Raw genomic sequence first — 19,476 nt, 5'->3', positions numbered from 1 at the left:
TTCTATTCATGGTGTGTGTGTGTGTGTGCACTGTACACTCTGTGTTATTTGTTGCAAATAAGGCGAGGGGTCCTCGGCAATAAGACTCAGCAGTCAAAAACGGAGCAGCAGCGGGTTATATTGTTTTTGTTGTTTTGTTGTTATCCTTGCTTGGCCAAAAGGAAACCGACAGCATTAATCCGCTTTGCTGTGTGTGTGTGTGTGTGTGTGTGTGTGTGTGTATGAGCAAGTGTATGTTTGTGTTGTGCCTGCTATGTGAGTGAGGGGCTCTCTCACATTTTTGTGTGCCAAGGGCTGTGTGTGAGGGAGCTTCCTCTCATATCACACAAAATAGCACACGCGCGATACACACCGCCTCTCCGTCTGGTCCGCATCACAATTGTGTGACACACGCCCCCAGTTCTTGTTCAGCCTCTCACACACATTCACCCCGTTTCCGAGACATCCAAGGCTGCGATTATTTATTTTTCTCTGGGTGTTGTGGGAAACAGGGTATTTACCATTAAATTACTATGTATTATCTTTACTACTACGGGGGCTATTATTAATAACTAGGACTCCCCCTCATCCAGGATGTATGTAAATTTTACTTATATACAAAATTGTTCATTATGTAAAGTGGTTCCGATATCCGCTGCAAATGCTTTGTGGACAGGATAAGTGGGATGAAGCGCATCTATATAATAGTGACCTACATGTGAGCATATCGTACTATCATACCATCACCATCCTCCCTTCTCATAAAACCGTGTTATTTACCTTTGTAAAAATACCTACAGACAACAAAAAGAAAGAAATTAATGCATTTTCTTTTAAATTATGGTAGCTACCGATACTACTGGCCACCACAGAGTGAGGTGAGAGAAACTACTTACTGTCCACAGTCGGTGGCTTCATCGCCTTCTTTTTCTTTGCACGAACTTGTCGTATCCTGTACGCCATACTGACTAGCATGGTCCAAGTAATATGTGAATCGCTCATGAGCATCAATCTTGATCACTGCAACGTCTTGATGCTTGGTTGTAAAAGCCGTGATATGGTTGTCAATCAATTCGTTGTACTGCATGATTCGTGGAACTAGTATATCTGCTTGAGGAGAAAATTTCGGCGTTCGTTCAAATGGTGGGACGTTGATGATCATGAATGTCCGTAAACCACCGCTATACAAAAGTTCCTATTGTTGTTTTTGTTGTTGTTTTGCATACATAATGACTGACCATCAGTATTGTTTTCTTCGCTCAAGTAAACAGAAAACATGACTCTTACCAGTTGGTCAAAGTATTCGTCGACATCTTTGCCAAGTAGCGCTGAAATATCTGCCTAGAAAGCATAAGTTGTCAGAAAATTGGACATAATAGCAATAGGATGGTTTTTTTCTTCTCACTTACATCGCTTGTATCAAGAGAGTGCCCTACATCGTTGATGCTGCATGAAAACGAATATGGTTTAGTACTCCCGCTCAACTGCCCATTAGTTTTTGGTGGTTAGTGTTGTGAATAAGGGGTTGTACTAACCCAAACCAAATGGCTGCCAATGCCTTTTGATACTCGACTTGAGGCTTGACATGCTTTTGCCATCCTTGCACTTGGGCGATGAAATCAGAAACATCTGGCGTTCGGGGCTGGACTAAGTTGGTGTCGACTGTTGCGCCGTTGTATGCGACATTGAATAAATGTGCAGGGCAGTTTTGTGGAATTCCTTCATAGCATTCCGTGAGGTATTGGTTCCAATTGGGTGCTCCCGCCGTTGTCTATCACCCAATTTTTATGTTTAATGAGTTAATATACTCTGTGTATTTACACCAGCAACCACCACAGCCTAGAACATCATGCAGTTCTACTCCTACATCTTCCAAATAGCCATAAACGCATATCCCTTGAAAACGATAATCTTCTTTTTTCTCTCTCCGATTACTGCTATTATGTTTCTTATCTCTCCATGTTTAATCCACCCTGACACCCACTTAACTCCTCTTCACAGGTATTCTAAAGGTATTTAGAATAGAAGAAGAAGAAAAGCACGTTGCTTACTCCATCGCGTATAACTGGGTTGTTCGTAACAGAATCAGGAGATTCAAAAAGGGTCCATGTTTTTCGACTTCCTTTCTCTCCATTGACTGCACTGTATGAGTCTCCAAAGACAAATCTATACGTTTTACGTTTAAGATCAGGTAGTCAAGGGATGTATGTTTTTTAAACAGGGGAAAAATGGCAGATAGATTAGCAATTTAAAAATGATGAGCAACTGCTGTGAACGACAACGACAACAACTTACAGTGTATCAATTTGGTTTGCGCATGGTACAGCTGCCGCTCGTTTGCTCAATTGCAAAAAGTCTGCCAGTGGTGCTGAGTGTACACAACATATTAAAGCAATAGCGTTGATGATAAGAGATAATAACAAATGGTGCATATTTGTTTTTCTAAAGTAAAGAAGAGTAGAAAGAAGAAGTTTGAAAGGGGAGTGCCTTTTTTTTATTGCAAAGCCGTCCTATATATAGCTTATGCTTATACCTGGAGAAAAAAGGTTGAGAGGGCTGGCGTCGAAGTGTCTGTTTGGCGGATATCATATACTTACTATACTGCTTTTTAATGCTGGACTACTTTGCTGCATCGTGTACTTCTGTATAGGAGGTAGTGCATGTTGCTTTTATATGATAGTGACATGGCGAAGCACGACAACAAACAACGCCCAATAACTTTTCTTTTGCGCCGAATGAATTACTGTATTGTTGTAGGATCGTGCTTTCATTAACAAACATCTAAATTCTGTCGTCAGACGTATTGATGTGCATAAGACGAACGGTAATTACCGTTTTGTTTTTGCCACCAGCAAGCACTACATACGCTGTGATGATTTAAAGGAGTGGTCGTACACACCACGCCCGCTGAGCAGGCTAATGGCGCGGCCGCTAAAAGATCACACGGAAAAATGGGGAACCCCGGACCGAGATGGAGACGATGGCTATAAATGAAAAGATTGTTTACCTTCATTCTCAGTAACCCAAGCTGCTATTACGAGACACCAATTGGGAGAGCACATCATCCTGCATAATCACCACCTGTCCAATATATGGCCTATCAATTAGTACTTTCTGCAATTGTAGGACCTCTTCTGTCGATGTCTGGTTTTGCATGTGTTACCATCATGTAGAAATAGGGAAGTATGATTCTACGCTTTCCTATTATGGTATGTGACCGAAAATATAAAGTAACTCTGATCACGTCGTTTATCTATAAGAAAACAAATAATTTTTGTTGGCATCGTAGTACTAACATGAATAATGCTTAACAGCACTGTATAAGAAGCTTGTGGTGCGCAATCGCACATATACACTTCTTGATGATCAGACAGGAGAAATCACTATTATCTTTCTCGCTACGTTCGTAAACCAATTCTCATTATGCAAACAGCGCATTCATAGAACGAAGGCGCACGGATCCGTTAACGTCTGTACGCGGTACCCAGATCTTGCATCTCATCACCATGTATGGAAAAACTATTTCAGAAATAGCTAGTATTAGGATACTACCACCCAGCCATTAACGTTCTGACGGACCATGCAAAAATAGAAACTATCATATCATAGACCATATGTAGTGGTAAAACAGCGATGACATATTCTACATACTACATATTTTTAATGCTGCTGGTAAATTTCTTTTCTGTATAATTTATTGCCGTTATCATCTCCATCGCGCTCTTGTGAACTCAAAGTCTCTTTACCGTTATGGAGTCTCTCAGGAGCTTGAAACTCTAGAGATAACGTCAGTCTATGATATCAAGAATCCGTTATTTGTAAATATTCAGCTACATGTTCCTGGATCCAGGATAACTGCCCTTTGTTTCAAAAGATCTAATATACAGTATAAGCAAAAAAAATTATGTAAAGAGGTATCATATATGCTGACAGTTCTTTGCTTCTTTGTTTATTAATAATAATGATAGTGTAAGTAGCTAAATATCATTTGCATTAGAAAATACTATGTAGATCATTACTAGCTTGTCGTAAATGGCAACTGTGTTATGGTTATTTGAGTGCCGGTTTTGACTGCTTCTCTTGAAAACTCTATTTTTCGATGCGAGCATGAGCGCACACCCATTATGATATACAAATGAACAATTCAATTTTAAGATACTTCTCACTTTCCTGATATACTTGACTGAAAATGCGTAGTTTCATAAAAGCACAAGACTTACCATCCAAATAAATCTGTCTTCCAGAGTTATTTCTCAGGACAGTAACAATTGACTCTGGATGATCAGGTTGTGGTATACGGAATGACCTGTCGTGTTGAAGTCGGATATGTGCCTGTAATTTTGATGGAGTGTTGAAGTTTCTCCTACAGTGGGAGTATGGACACCACGCTCTAGGTGGCTTGCTACCTAATACATTAGATTCGGTTGCGTATATTAGCTATCGTCATCATCACCAAAATCGTTTCTCTTATTCTTTATATGAGCTTTTGGTAAGAATATTGCAAGTACGCAAGCACACATTCAAAAGCCAAAATAATAACTTGCCTTTCGGTACATCTGAATATATTACAAAGAAGTCATCTCCTTCCTCAAGAAAATCAAGCGAACTGGCTACATAATCACTTATCAGTAAGCTCCAATTACCATCAGCTCTTCCCAGGTATAAGAAAGACAATCCCTATGTTCGCTTACAATCACAAGCAATCTTTCGACCCCATTTATTCACAAAAAAGGCGTTTGCATAATGTAGCGTTGTCCTTGACAAGTTCTTGAAATGTTGCTGTTGAATGTGGGATAAGCCGTCATCACATGTAAGTGCACCATAGCGACATCCTTTGTAAGGACACTGAAATAATTCGTCGATCTCCTGTTTCCCGTCGGTCCCCTCCTTAACTCTGGTATTCGTAACAGAAGGCCGTGGAGCTGTCGTTACCGAGGATGGGAGTGGCGGTTGTAGCATTCGTGGTCGTTGTGGTGGTAATGGTGCGCGTGCCCCTGAACGATGTTTTTCATCTTGGATCATACGTTTTTCCGTTATTGCTAATTTTATAGGCCCTCTGCTTCTTTCTGTTCCATCAAAAAAATTATATGATGAATTATTTACCCAAATCAAGTACGATGTATTCATCTGGAGGAACATCTTTGGGAACACAGTTAGGTTTCTGAAGCTGATCGGCGTATAGCAATACAGGTAGGTCAGGGAAATGGTCCGTTTGGATATGGAGGTATACGAGACTGCAGTAATCTGCAGCGTAATTGCACCTTTCATAAGGACAGCGATATTTGTCTATATATCCAAAGTTATTGAATTCTGGTACTATTTTATCAATTACCACACCAAAGAACATCCCTCCTCCTCACTCGATTTTTACTTGGTTGGGTTGCAACTTGAGTTGCTAAGCATATTGCAATCGATGCAACCTGTCTTTTTAACTTAAACATTTTGTCTTTTGGCGTCTTTCGTGCTGCTTTCTCTGTTGTTTTTTGGTTGGATGATGATGGGGATGAGGATGGTTGTGGTTGTAGTGGAGATGGGGGTGGCGGCTGTCGCGGTTTTGTACCTGGTTTTTTCCCCCCAGCAAAATGCATATCAGCTTACAATTATACTTTTGCATAAATTAAACTGTGAATAACTAAAAGATACAGTACTTGTGACATTGGGTGACTGTCTAGCTAATTCAGTATATCTTGTTGATGTAGCTGCCTTTCCTGTAGCTGCGTTACAAGGCGGCTTTGGCTGTGTCTGTGGCAATGGTGGTGGCAGTGATCTTGGTAGATTGGACGGATCGGAAGCCATTGATCGATTTAGTAATTCAGCCTGTCGATTGTCTGATGCAATTGAAACTAAAACTGTGGTGGCGGAGGTGAGGGCAGCAGCTTTTTTATATTTTTCTTAATGGCCATTATCCATCAGGACTGAATTGTTGTGGTGTACATATTCTTCTGCGAAACTTTTCTAATTACCTCGGTAATTTTCAAAGTTGGAGGGAGAGGTCGTTGACTGAACTGTACGTTCTACTACAATCGTATTAGCTAAAGCAGGCAATTGGAACGCTCTTATTCTTACTGTTGTTGTAGGTGGTTGTGGGGTAGTATGGTTAGAAGTAGCACCGGTCAATGATAGATCTCGTAAAGTTTATGCGTGAAAGCGGTTATTTATGTGATTTTTAAAGTTCACCAATAATCAAGCACCGCTCTCTAATGGTGCCGCGTAGCGCTTGTTACTCTCGCATCAGCCGGTTCCATGCGACATCCTATATTTCTGATTCACTATGCAGATGTTATTGTTGTATTTGATGACTTATAAGGTAGAATAAACATTTTAGGTGCATATTTCGCCTTTTGCTCGACTTTCCGATCTCGTTTGCTCTATAATAATAGCAGTAATCATTGTTGATTAGAAAGACGTTTTCAAATCACTGACAATGATGCTACAGTATATCAATTTTTTTTTGCAAGCGGGCGGAGTCACTTTAAGCGGCTCCATGTGGATTTCGTCATATTTAGTTCTCTTATTTTAGATGCTCGTGGCTTTTTTTAGGTGACAGGGTGACATTTCTATACAGCACTAGGTGCTTACAGAGATCACAGAAGCAAAGGCTGTATATCATAAGAGAAGGGTTACAGCTGGTTTTGGTGCGTGATTATCAAGGTTCCAGAAACACTCTTTTTGTTGACTGATTATACTCTCGTTGATGTGTCGAGCCAATTTCTAAAATACTTATATCCTGTCCATACACCAAAACATTATTTGAGGATATAACAAAAGTTCTTAATGCTAACTAGAATAGTTTTGCTTTGCACGTTCCAGGTTAACAGCGTTGCTCTTTCCTTGGATATTACTAATGCCTGGAGTGTTGGTACGTTGATCGTCGGCCCGTATGAGTCTGAATTTGGCACGACAACGCATTCGATAGCGCGACGGAAAACATGCAGGAACTGCTTTGCATTTTCAATTCGAATTTCGGTTGATGCAACAAATTCGCGGTGTATTTTGATACGAACACTAGCCACTTATCGATACAAACATATCTTCAGTCATATGCACTAACAAAATGTATATTGGCTCTAGCTATATAATATATACAGTTACCATTGACGGCCATAGTACAATACTCTTCATTAACAAAAGTGCCATCATGGTGATGTAGATCTTGTGACCGGCGTGGATATGGTTGGAAGTGCCACCAGCTACGGTGCGATCGAGATCCGACCACCGTTGTCATTACTGCTGTTATTTGTTGCTTTTTGGTTCAAGTTTACTGGATTTTTAAGGATAAGCTAGTTAAGAGCAACAATAATAGCAGTGTTTGTGGATGTCATGCGTCGACTTGGAATATGGCTTTGCATGGATCCAAAATCCATTTAATGGACTTAATATTATATGTAAAAGCATTAAATAAGGATTGATAAAAAAAGGTACAGTTGTTTTGCTGTGAGCGCCAGCGTCACTGCAGACTCGAATCCTATTGAGCAGTTGCACCAAACGTCAAACGCAAAGCTGGAGAAGATGGATGGTGGTCCTAGTGCACAAGACGTTTTTCAGACCAGTGACGATCTAAGAAGGTTCAAATTCCTTCAGCAGTTGGTTTTACGAAGCGCGTTTGTTGGGGAGGAATTTGTGCATCTTAAAACGCCAAACGTTTCCTGTCTTGAAAGCATTCAAACAGTTGTTTGAGCTAAAACTTAAAAAGGCAATCACGAATTTCAAATGCGTTGCTATGGCGTCCATGGTTTTATCGATCATATCTTTGTATGTGACAGATACATGATACGGAGCAGTAATATGTATTAGCGCATTTTTCGTATTTAGAAGAGACACAATTCGACAGCTTTAGAATAGTCTCCTTCATATAATATATAGAAGAGGATATAAGCTAAATCAATTAGCGTTTTCCGGTGCTAATCTGTTTCTGTGTTTAATTTCCGTATCCTTAAGTACCAACATGTATGCTGTACGAGTGCACAGGCTACCAAATAAATTAAGTGTGATTCAAAGTAATGTACAGAATGATCCCGGTCGGTGATTCATGTCGATGAGCGAGATAAAGAACTCAATTTACTGACTTATGTGGTGCAATCCTTCTTGAGCTGCGAAGTAGCTTATGGCAGCTGCGATATCAGGGGAGGCTGATTATACTGTATACAAAGTAGACATGGGACAGATAAAGTATGTTTGAGATGATGTTTTTTGTTACAGCAATAAGTCAAACTATAATATATATAATGGCGGCAATGTCTATCTAAACTTTCGGCTTGTGCATTAACTATGAATTATGACGATCTATTCAAGGACATATCAGAAGCTGCGTATAATTTACAAATACTTCTTGAAAACGGCGTTAGTCTGAGTAGGTGTGCGGCCGCACTATCTTTTAATAACCCTTTGTCCAGGTTATAAAACTGTATCATATCATCCGAGTTTACAGAATTTTCTCATGACAAAGGTCTGTCTAGCAGGTTACCGTTTCAAATATATTCATGTGTGCTAAATGTCTTACCGAATCTTTTATTTCAATATCTTAGGGTAGTATTAAACTGTAGCTCAACACAGTAGTAGTATATTATGTTACCTATCGGATCATCGGTTACTCATCACTATAGATTGAGACAAAAATCTCTCAGGTTTTGGAAGGCTGAGCAACGCTTTGATGAAGAGGGGGGTGTTACATAGAAAAGCGGTTAGAAAATCAACATTATAATTACTACTATGATAGATCAAATGCGTGCTTAATTATTATTACGTATATGTAATCGCATTGTTGTCATTTTGCAGGACCATGATTCCCAGATGTTGATCGCGCAATGCTCTCGACTTCGTCTTGTTCAAGAATAAGAACTGTATGGATTTGTCGCATTAAGGCTGAATGACGATGATGACAGTTTCTGCGATAAATGTATACATATGTTTTCAGCTTACTTTAGTCGGAGCCCAGTTTCCAATTATTTTTATTAGAAAGGGGACCATCTGCAACGTTGAAGAAAAGGTTTGAAATATCTTTCCCATATGTGTATACTGTATATTATCATTGATTATACTGTGTGGGTCGATTAAGGTCAGTGGTAGCGTATTTAAATTTCCACAAGCGCAAGGCCACCATTCATGTGAATATGAAGTTCTCCTTCCTAGTTGTAAATTATGTAGTTTATATGATCTATTACTCATTGCTGCCACTGTACTGGGTTGAAGCAAAAAGAATATGGGAACCTTTGTGTAAGCCAGCACCAAAAGACGGCAAAGTATTCGTCCGCGCAAGAGAATTACCATAATAAGTGCTGATACTATTTTTGTGCTGTTTTTTCATATGTGTTAACCTGGCTATGTCTATTTTCATTATCATGATACGCCCCTAGAATTTACGTATGAAGAAAAGCATAAATTGTCTCATATGGACATATATGATATACCAAAGTCGGTGTTACGAGTAGCATCAGCAACGCTGACGGACGACGATGGATCTGATGACTAAAAACCCCGGACGTAATACCAACGTCCACTTAGAGAAATTAGAGAGGTAGTGTAGTAATTTCTTGGGTAAGAAACGTGACAATCGTTATATACACAATGGCGGAAGTAAGAAACTTTGCATCTGTAAGTCGTACTAAATGTCTTTACTAATTGCTTAATGTAGAACAACGAGAACACTATGGGATGTTTTAGTGTCAGAATGTTCTTCTGATAAGATGCTACATGGTAGCCCTATCGTTTTTTCAGGCTTTATACCCACCATTGTGGTTAATCGTTGGCGAGTACTACAGAATAAGTCCTCAAAAATTGTTGAACTTGGGCTCCCTTCATTGCTATTATGTGGTCCTAGTGCAACTGCAGCTAGCTGTTCTCTGCTTTGTACACACTTGTTAGTATGCCGCTTGATGCAAAGTGGGATGATTATGACACCAATAGCGGTAATATACAAAAACACGTAATCTCACTCGTTTTGTTCATATACATACGACTTTGCGTTTTACTCTTTTCTCATTAATGCAGATTACATGATCACGTAAATGTAGAAACGCACGGATATAAGGTTGTGTTTTCCCGACGTCTTCCAAAATTAACTACTACTTTCCAGTTGTCAATACACAATCTACCGGGAGAAACCTTTTCGAGGAAGAAAAAGCTAATTTAAGCCAAATTCGGAAGTACAAGGGCTCAAATGGAAATAAAAAGTTGTCCTTTCTTTTTCTCTATATGTCTCTCATGCATAATTTATTGATTTTCAATATTAAAAAAACTGTAAAAGTAGAAGCTTCCTAAGGTAATAAATATTAATATATGCAACAGTGGACGTGCTATTCATCGAACGGTAAGAAAGAAAAAGCCTCATCAATCGACCGATTGGCCGACATCTCTCACTGTCGTTATTCTCTCACCTTTCTTGGAGGAAAAAAAGAAAAGAGCGTGGTTACACAAAATGAGTTGAGTAATATATCTTGGATCGAGAAAGAAAAACAGTATCGTTTCTATATGATATTCGGACGATGAGGCACATGTGCTGTGTACTTATAATCGACAGCGTGGTTATAAATGCAGCTGTGAACGGAGATTCCTTCGGCTACTATCATCAACAACTGATACCAGAATAAAGATGCGTGGGTACAGCATGCTGAAGCCGACGGAAATAGATGATGGTGTGATAGCTGATGTTCAGTGTGTTAATAGAAGTCAAGATTAAGAGCTCACTGGTACCTGTCGGATACGAAACTGCGGTGGTAATAACTGTTCGTACGACACTCCACATAAAAAACACAGGCATTCAATAACGCTTGTTAGAGCTTTTTCGTCATGTTCTATGGATGGCACTCGACTAAGACGCCTAAAAAACCAATTGTTGGGAAGGTAACAGCATGTGTAACCCAAGAAAGTATGTATAATCCATCGTATAAAGCGATGATTGTCATACTAGCTGGATCAGACAGTTCGTCATTTATTACAACGCGCCTTTCGTTGGCTTCTTCCCTTATTATATCATTTATCCCGTTTGTTCAACGTGCACCTAACTAGCGAAAACTTTTTAAAACGCGCAGTAACAACAGTTCTTTAACATTCATTTTGTAATTGGCTCAATGTGTTAGTTTCGATCCCAGTGCAGATCCAAGTTAACGCGCGTAACCAAAGTGGACTTGATTCAGAAAAGGAAAAGCTTTGTGCCGCTCTTGAATTCGTGTCACCACAAGCGTTTTGTGGGTTTTTAAATACATAACGTACTATGGGAAACAACACAAAAAGCAGTATACTTTTTCCCATGGGACGTACCAATAATATATAGCGCGAGGCACAATTTTTAATATAGAATTAGGAGCTAAACCATACTTTGCTGATATCGTCTATCTTTTTTTACTTATTGACAGATCACACTTTCCATCAACTTGCAGGAAGCGCGATACGTACCATCAAGTACCAAAAAAAAGCTTGGCACACATATTCCATCAATGTGGCCTCTGCGCTCCGGGCAATGCGCGGGGTAAAAAAAAAAGAAGAGCATTGAGTCTCAATGCGCATTTACGTTTACGTAGAGCTCAGATGGCAACACAAGATAGCCATCGTGATAAAACGGCCATAAAACACCTCATGCTGCCCTTACCAAAGTGGGTAATCAAACATCTTGACAATTGCCTTTATCTCTACACCGTAGAACATCTCCCCCATGCATCAGTTGCTAACAAGACGTCTGATGGAATTTCTATAAATCTTTCTGGCCGCGCACAATACACAGCCCACACAGCACAGTTGAATTTCACACATCATAAGAGACATCCAATAACACAACGTGAATTACTTTAACAGCAAAGAAAGTGATATCTAAACAAGATGTAGTAGGCAAAGAGGCCGTTTAGTCAATGGTAACGATGATCAGGCGAGTCAGTGTGCATTAGTGGCCAATGATAGTGATTTGTTCATTGTAATCTTCTCCTCCGCATCGCATTAATCAAGAAGAAAGAACGAAAAAGCGCAAGCAAAAAAACAATGGCTCTTCAGCAGAATGTATCATGCGTGGCTCATAAAAAATTACGCTTCAATGGCGTATGCGCACGGCTATTATACCAAATTGGATCGATTGCAAATGTCATCATACGAAATACCTGTATTTGTATTAAGTTTTTGGGGGTGGTGGAAGTTATCGAACGAGTGTTTTGTCCAGACTTACCACTGCGCATACTTTTTTCTCAGGGCCGAATATCTGAAAACGCGTTTCATCAGCCGGAAAAGAGACGTAAGAAAAGAACCGTACTCCACAGTAGCGCAGACGCGTCAGCATATGAACGGAGTGGCAGAACCAGTGAAAAAAGCTATTTACGAACCGGCACCGATATTATCATCATAATCTCGGCATAAAACTACCACTACAGCTTTCAACTCACCGCTACTACATGCTACGTTTGAACTATGCTCGAATTGTACGTCATCAGTCAAATTTCTTACCTGGCCCCGTTTGTTAACACTGAGTTCATGGGAAACATTGCCAATATATATGCTTAATAAGTCAAAGAATTCCACATGTCAGCTTTCATATGGAATCCGAAGCAAGCATAACGTTGGCAGTGCCACGCCTGATACCCAAGAAGTTTATAGAAGTTCGTGATGGTGCGGTCGTTGTCAAGTCGCTCGCCAGCTACCCTGCTATGTGCACCATATGCAACATTCGGGCGCCGCTTTATTATTTGGGGGGGACAGTATTGATTCTTGGATCAAAAGCCCTTATTGAACAGTGGTGGTTGTACGGTAAACCTCGGTTAGATTTGATGCTAAAAAAAGGTTACAACCACTTTTTCGATCATAAGTCCTTCGCACTCCCCAAAAACGAGCTATATGTGCAGCTTTTGTGTGTTTCTAAATGAATACAAGTACGCAGGGCAGGGAGAAGAGGAACGCCGATCTTTTTTAATAAATTCTTGCTCGGTTGCAGACAGATCAATATATGCATGCAAGCAAGCATTCGATCAAAACGCCAGTGTAATTTATGCAGGGACTTGTAGTATTCTTTGTGAGAGCCGCTGTCTATATACTGTACCCCTGCTATCTTGTTTGTTGCTGCTGTTCAGTGGTGGAAACAAAGAGTGTGCAACAATAGAGCTAAGTTTTGCATTGTACACCTAATGGTGTCCTCCAGATACCGTTTTGTGTGACAACGTTTTGAATCACCAAATATTTTTTCAAATCCTTCTTTGCCATCATTGCTGAGTGCGCGCGTGTGTAATAAAACTTTTTGTAAACAAGTCAGGCTATGAATTCGCTGCCTTCATCGTAGTACTTGCAGAGTTGACAGCGAAAAAAGAAATAGTAAATATTGCTTTTTTAGCAAAATGTCATTGAAAAGGTTTCTCTTTCAGTTCTGGACGCTAATTAACGCAGTATGTACAGCGAGAGCTGTAAAAGACGGATATCATAAGCGGCATGGCAGCATTTCTTGCTTATTACAGCAAACGAGATCAAAAATAATTTTTTTCTCGAGCACCTTTCATGGGTAATTCACATGGAGGTTCTGCTTGGACCACGAAAAGGATGCTTTGGAACGAAAAATCAACCTTGTGCACCGTCTACAAGTCGTGCGCTTTTCGGGGTAACTGGCGGGAGGTTGAACAAGATTCATTAAGCGGAACTGCATTATAAAGCTTCGTGGACGCTTTTCAAAAGAACATCTCTTTTTCTTGCTTCCTTCTTTTTTCTTTTAGTGTATCTCTGGGAATCACTTCTTTTTGTATGACGACCAGTGCCATTTATAGGCCGTTCACGCAAAAGACAAATAAATTATATATCCATCACCTTTTAACGTTTTTTTTCCACTTTTCTCCCTTCTTTCCTTTTCGATTCCCACGAAAAACCGATACTGATTTCTCCATTCTTTTTCAACCTCTCCCAACTTCGATACAACATCATCGATAACTAAGCAACATATCAACAGCAACAGAATAACAACAACATATGGCAACACACGCGACAGACTATCAGGATGGTCGCATGCCGCTTGCCACCACTGCTGCTGACGACACTCAGTACCTCGACCGCAGCACCCAGGGCAGCAATCGCAGCGTCGACGAAGGCATCATGGAAGAATACTCGGAGAAGCCGCCACCACCACCACGACGACGATTCTACAAGCAAAAGAAATACTGGATCATCTGCTCCATTATCACCGTTATCATCGTCGTAGTAGTTGTCCTGCTGATCGTCTTTGTATTCTTCCCAATGATTGCTCAGTCGATCATGAACAAGGCTGGCATAGAAGTCCCAGAAGCAGAAATTTCTTTCACGCCAGACGACAACCTAGCACGCCGCCAGGAACAGACGTATGACATGAACAGCACATTCTATATGAAGATGACCAGCAAACTGTCGCACACCGGCCCGTTCTCAGCGGACATCTCATTCCACAACCCTATGAATGTTTACTACAACGATACCCTGCTGGGCACAATCACCTTACCTGACACACACGTCTCCGGCGGCAGTGGTACGCTCGAGGCAACTACTCCGTTCTTGATCGAAGATACGGACTACTTTTCCCTATTCGCCAAGGAGATGCTTGCAAAAGAAACGTTCATCTGGCGAATGAAAGGCAAACTCGATATCACCGCATTAAGCAGGTGTGTATTTTAGATTAACTTATTCGTTTACTAATACCACTTTGAACATAAATTAGAGGCAAGAAATGCTAACAATTATAACAGAACTGCAACTGTAGACCTGGATAAAGAAATTTATCTCCAAGGCAAGTTTGAAAAAGACAACATCGGTCCTTACCAACAAAAGCAGCAGTAGCAGCAGCAGTAGGCCCGACTTCTCGGGACCCCTTCTGTTTGCTGATGCTTAATTTGGAGCTACTTTGACTTTCCGAAATAGAAAATTTGACATCTAATGTAAACAATAACTGTTCACGAGACTTACCGCAGCCCCTTCAATTTTTACCTTTTTAGGTATGAATGGCTTCCCTGAAGTCAAGATCACTTCGTTCGAGCTTCCCGGCGATGCACCTGAAGGCGGTATCCAGGTCTCTCTAGGCACACAATTGAACAGTCCATCACCTATTGGTGTCCAGCTGGGTACGATTGCCTTGCAGATTGGTTACGACGGTGTCAATCTCGGTCAAGTCACCACCGAAGGTGTTACTTTGAAGCAAGGCCCGAACGATTTGGTGCTTAGCGGTGTCCTCCAGCCACAAACCGAGGCCGCCGACTTGGAGAAGGTTGGCGTTTTGTTCTCCAACTACATCGCCGGTATAATGTCGCAAACCACTGCCACTGGCGTCTCTGCTGCTCCCGATGGCACGAACGCGATCGGTTGGCTCTCTGAAGGTTTCCAGTCCGTCCAGCTCAACGTTGATTTGGGTGTCGAGCAACCGCTGAGCATCATCAAAGGCGTTAGCATGGGCTACCTCGATCTGGAATTTAACTCAAACGCACCCTATGCACCTGTCACCTCTGCACCAGCCGTCGTTGCCGACTTTTCGATTCCATTTGGCTTCTCGTTGAGCATCACTGAAGTCTCGCAAGAGCTCAAGATGGGTACCAACGACACTGGCGACTTTGCGACCCTCTCGGTTCCATATGTCCCTTCACAAAGCGACCAAGATGCTGGCAAGCTGCAGTTCGCAATGAACAACGTCACTATTCAAGGCATCTCGGGCAAGGAACAGCAGTTCAATGACTTCACATACCAGTTGACTGCGTCGGACCTTTATTCTTTCCAGGTTGGCGGTAATGCCAGCACCAAGACGTCGACTCCTATTGGCAACATTACCTTGTCGGGCATTTCCTTCGAGGTTCCCACTGCTCTCCGCGGCTTGCAGTTCCTCAACGCCACAGCAACCACCATCAATGGTGTCGATGTCACTGGCGGTACACCCGAGAATTTGTTGTTGTCCATCAATGTTTCCATGAACAACCCATCCGACTTTAGCATTGCTACTGGCGATGTCAACTTTGCTTTCTTGGCCAGCAGCGAACAGCTCGGCAACGTCCAGCTCAGCAACTTGAAGTTGAACCGTGGTGCGAACGACGTCACTGCCAGCTCGACCTTTGATCCCAAGAGTTCGAACGTTGGCCAAAACCTATTGAGCACCTTTGTCATGGGACAGAACAATGACGTTGCCATTTCCGGTTTCGACGGCTCAACCCCGATCGATTCGCTTGCCGGTGCCTTGGGTGCAATTACCATCACCACCAGTTTGCCTGGTTTAACTTCCAAGTTGGTGCAAGGCTCCAAGTTGACTGTCAACGAGGATTCGCCCACGACTGGTATCGTCGGTGTCCAAGTATCTCTCGCCAACCCCTTCACGGCTGGATTGACCATCACCAAGGTTCTCTCGTCCGTTACATACAAGGGCATGCCCGTCGGTAACATCAATCAGGACATCAGCGGCCAGCCTTTCGTCGTGGGAGGCCATACCACAGCCGAGTCCAACCCGCTTCAGATGACCATGAATATTGAGCCTGCTGCTGTCGCCTTGTTGCTCCGCACCTTGGCTGTTGATGCCAGCATGGATACTCGCGCACTGGATGCTATGCTGGGCATGGGCGGTTTTTCGATTGCTGGTCAAGAGGATGTTTCTCCCAACTCGAACTTGTTCCAAGGCTTCAACATTTCACAATTTGTCATGGATGCTATGCAGGTTCTCAAGGCCGATCTCCAGCTGTCGTCGACATTGACCATCGGTGAATACGAGAATGACTTGGCTTTCTCGCAAGACGGCGTTAGCGTCCAAACAGGTCCTGATGTCACTCTTTTGATCCCGATCGTTGGTCAACCTATCGTGCAGCAAATCGTCGACGGTGCCGACCTTGCTTTCGAGACCATCATCCTGTCGTCGCCCACTGATTCAAGCTTTAAGGTCCAGATGGTGGGTAGTATCAGCAATGCTGGCCCAATGGATGCTGAGATTGCCTTCCCTGAACCGCTCGTTGTCTACTGGCAAGGCGCGGAACTTGGCAAGGTCAACATGCCCACGATTCAATCCAAGGCAGATGTTGGTGCATCGTTTGACGTCTCTGGTGATTTCACCGTGTCAAATCAAGACACTATGGGTAGCTTTGCCAGCTTCATGATCAACAACGCTGATTTCCAATGGAACATTCAAGCTGGCGCTGTCGCAGTTACTGCTCTTGGCTTCCAATTTACTGGTATCACCATGGACAAATATGTGACACTGCTTGGCGCCAACGGCTTCAAGGATGCTGTAGTTATCAATTCGTTCGACTTGCCCTCAAACGATCCCGCCGGTGGTATCACACTGAATGCCGATACTTCGATCAGCAACCCAAGTCAAGTCGGTTTCAGCTTGTCGAGTGCCAGCTTCAATGCCATCTACAAGGATATCCTTCTTGGTCCATTGGCTTCAGATGGTGCAGCCAACTTTGCTCCCAAGGCTACTTCCAACATCAAGATGAAGGGTCGCCTGATTCCTCAAGATACACAAGAGGGCTTGGATGCCGTCACCGAGGTGTTCAAGAACTACCTTGCCGCCAAGGATACTTTAATTGATGTTACCGGTGTTTCCGGTTCTGGTCCAAACGGCGAAGTCGGGTGGCTGACCGCTGGTTTCAAGACGATCAAGATCGAGGATGTGATCATGCCTGGTCCTGACACGGCCCCCGAGTTGATTCCAAGCATCACCATGAGAAACATGCAGATGGACTTCACCAAGGGCGCTTATGCACCCATTGCTGGTTCCACCCAGGTCGAAGCTCAGCTCAAGAATCCATTCGGTTTCCCTCTCGGTGTCACCCAACTCAACATGGATGTCATTGCTGGTTATGAAGGCACTGGCATTGCCGAGCTCGCGATTCCCGATGAAGAGGCTTCGACAAGCGAATCCGGGTTGGTCACGACGCAATTCTCAAATGTTCCATTCGCTGTCTATGACGATCAGCACAGCCTGTTCGACGCTTTCGTCATGCTATTGACTTCGCAATCCAACGTCACATTTGAATTGTCGGGTAGCAGCAACGCTGTTACGTCCACCGCCATTGGTAGCCTCAAGCTTGAAAACATCAACTTTGACGTCGATACAAGCTTGGCCGGTAAGAGTTTTCTCTATATTATTTCATGTTGCATCAATGTTTGTTTAATGTTTATTTAAATTGGTGTATTTGTTTTTTATTATTAAGGCTTCAACAATTTCAACGGCAAGGCCGACATTTTGAGCTTGGCAGTTACCGGTGCCACCAGTGAATACATCATTGTTTCTTTGACCATTTCTATGAGCAACCCGTCGCAGATTACTATCACCCTCGGCAACATGAAGCTCAATGTCTTTATGAACGAGTTCGATGCCCAAGTTGGTGATGTCTCTCTCAAGGACGTTACGATCAAACCTGGCAACAACACCTTGGAGGCCGAGATGCACATGTTCAGCACCAACTTACAGGCACTCAGCCAGCTTTTGAGCAACTACATGACTGCTGCTACTGTACCATTGACCGTCAGAGGCTTTGACGGTTCAACCGATATTGAATCGCTCAAGGATGGCTTGTCCACTGTCAACCTTGCGACTAGCATGACCGGTATCACCGACAAGCTTGTTGTCGACGCCGTTGTCAACGCCGGTTTGGAAGCGGTTCTCGAACAAAAGGCTGAGACTCAAGTCACTTTGTACAACCCATTGGATACGCCTTTCACCTTACTCAAGGTTGTTGCTGATATTCACACTGAAAATAACGACGAGTACTTCCAAGTTGGCAAAATCGATTACGTTTTGGAATCGCCAATGACCGTTGGCGCCAAGGAATCAGCTCAATCGCCTAACTGGCCTGTTACTGTCATGGCTGATCTTTTGCAACTTGTGAACCTTTTGCTCGCTCCTGACGTCAAGATTGATATCGCCCAGAACGTCACCATCATGGTGGGCGGAGCCGATGGTTTCGCCGGCGAGTTGTATTACTACCAGAACCAGGTGCCGTGCACAATCAACGCGGATTTCTTAGGGTTGTCTAGAGGAGCCACAGGAAATGCTACCGACACCGTCATGTCACAGCTCCCCGACTCCGTACTCAGTAGTCTTGGTATCGCGGCTCCTTCGTCTTCTGCTGCCCCTTCAGCCGCTTCAAGCCCTGCTGCCTCAGCCGACGACAGCTCTTCCGAGGAAGCTCAAGCAACGACCGCGCCAGAACCATCCACAAGCAGCAGTGATGACAGCAGTAATGATAGCACCAACAGTAGCAGCAGCGATGATAGCAGCAGCAGTGATGACTCCTCCTCATCAAGCGATGACAGCAGCAGCAGCAGTGATGACTCTTCGTCATCAAGCGATGCTACTACCGCCGAGTCTTCTCCATCATCTGATGACAGCAGCGGCGGTTTAGGTAGTTTGCTGTGGCCTTTCAAGATATAAGGTATACATCTCTTGTTCATTAATTTGTGCTTGTTAGCATTTTGAACTGACATCTGTTCTTTGTAGTTTTTGATTTGAATTGATTTCTCTACCTTTACTACCTTCTTTTCTTTCTTCTTAACCAAGTTTACCGGGCTTTCGAATGTAAAAGTCATTCCTTTCCTCCTTAT

General features: G+C 42.7%; 4 protein-coding genes across 4 annotated transcripts; 1 reads left to right on the top strand and 3 right to left on the bottom strand.

The window, feature by feature from the left end:
* Positions 1–451: 451 nt before the first annotated feature.
* On the bottom strand, positions 452–2,450 carry BDB00DRAFT_826808 (uncharacterized protein). Its single transcript, XM_053123756.1, has 7 exons — positions 2,275–2,450; positions 2,031–2,145; positions 1,515–1,750; positions 1,389–1,425; positions 1,267–1,320; positions 872–1,174; positions 452–684 (listed from the first exon to the last, which is right to left on the bottom strand). Exons 1-6 carry the CDS (start codon positions 2,409–2,411, stop codon positions 872–874), a joined length of 882 nt encoding a protein of 293 aa, XP_052978966.1. The 5' UTR covers positions 2,412–2,450; the 3' UTR covers positions 452–684.
* Positions 2,451–3,911: 1,461 nt separating this feature from the next.
* On the bottom strand, positions 3,912–5,830 carry BDB00DRAFT_826804 (uncharacterized protein). The gene is made up of 6 exons (XM_053123755.1): positions 5,628–5,830; positions 5,351–5,539; positions 5,083–5,265; positions 4,671–4,991; positions 4,524–4,589; positions 3,912–4,385 (listed from the first exon to the last, which is right to left on the bottom strand). The coding sequence occupies exons 1-6, from the start codon at positions 5,773–5,775 to the stop codon at positions 4,102–4,104; spliced, it is 1,191 nt and encodes a 396-aa protein (XP_052978965.1). The 5' UTR covers positions 5,776–5,830; the 3' UTR covers positions 3,912–4,101.
* Positions 5,831–6,806: 976 nt separating this feature from the next.
* BDB00DRAFT_735032 (uncharacterized protein) lies at positions 6,807–7,167 on the bottom strand (the record flags this gene model as incomplete). Its single annotated transcript, XM_053118372.1, has 2 exons — positions 6,807–6,984; positions 7,079–7,167. Coding segments are annotated over 2 exons (267 nt in total), but the record flags the coding sequence as incomplete, so codon positions are not given.
* Positions 7,168–13,623: 6,456 nt separating this feature from the next.
* Positions 13,624–19,469, top strand: BDB00DRAFT_421223 (uncharacterized protein). The gene is made up of 5 exons (XM_053117319.1): positions 13,624–14,564; positions 14,649–14,689; positions 14,895–17,996; positions 18,084–19,307; positions 19,373–19,469. Exons 1-4 carry the CDS (start codon positions 13,903–13,905, stop codon positions 19,304–19,306), a joined length of 5,028 nt encoding a protein of 1,675 aa, XP_052978963.1. The 5' UTR covers positions 13,624–13,902; the 3' UTR covers position 19,307; positions 19,373–19,469.
* The last annotated feature ends 7 nt before the right edge of the window (positions 19,470–19,476 follow it).

Source organism: Zychaea mexicana, assembly GCF_025766255.1.
Source record: "Zychaea mexicana strain RSA 1403 chromosome Unknown BDB00scaffold_44, whole genome shotgun sequence".
Classification (NCBI taxonomy): domain Eukaryota; kingdom Fungi; phylum Mucoromycota; class Mucoromycetes; order Mucorales; family Lichtheimiaceae; genus Zychaea; species Zychaea mexicana.
This window is presented reverse-complemented; position numbering and strand designations above follow the sequence as displayed.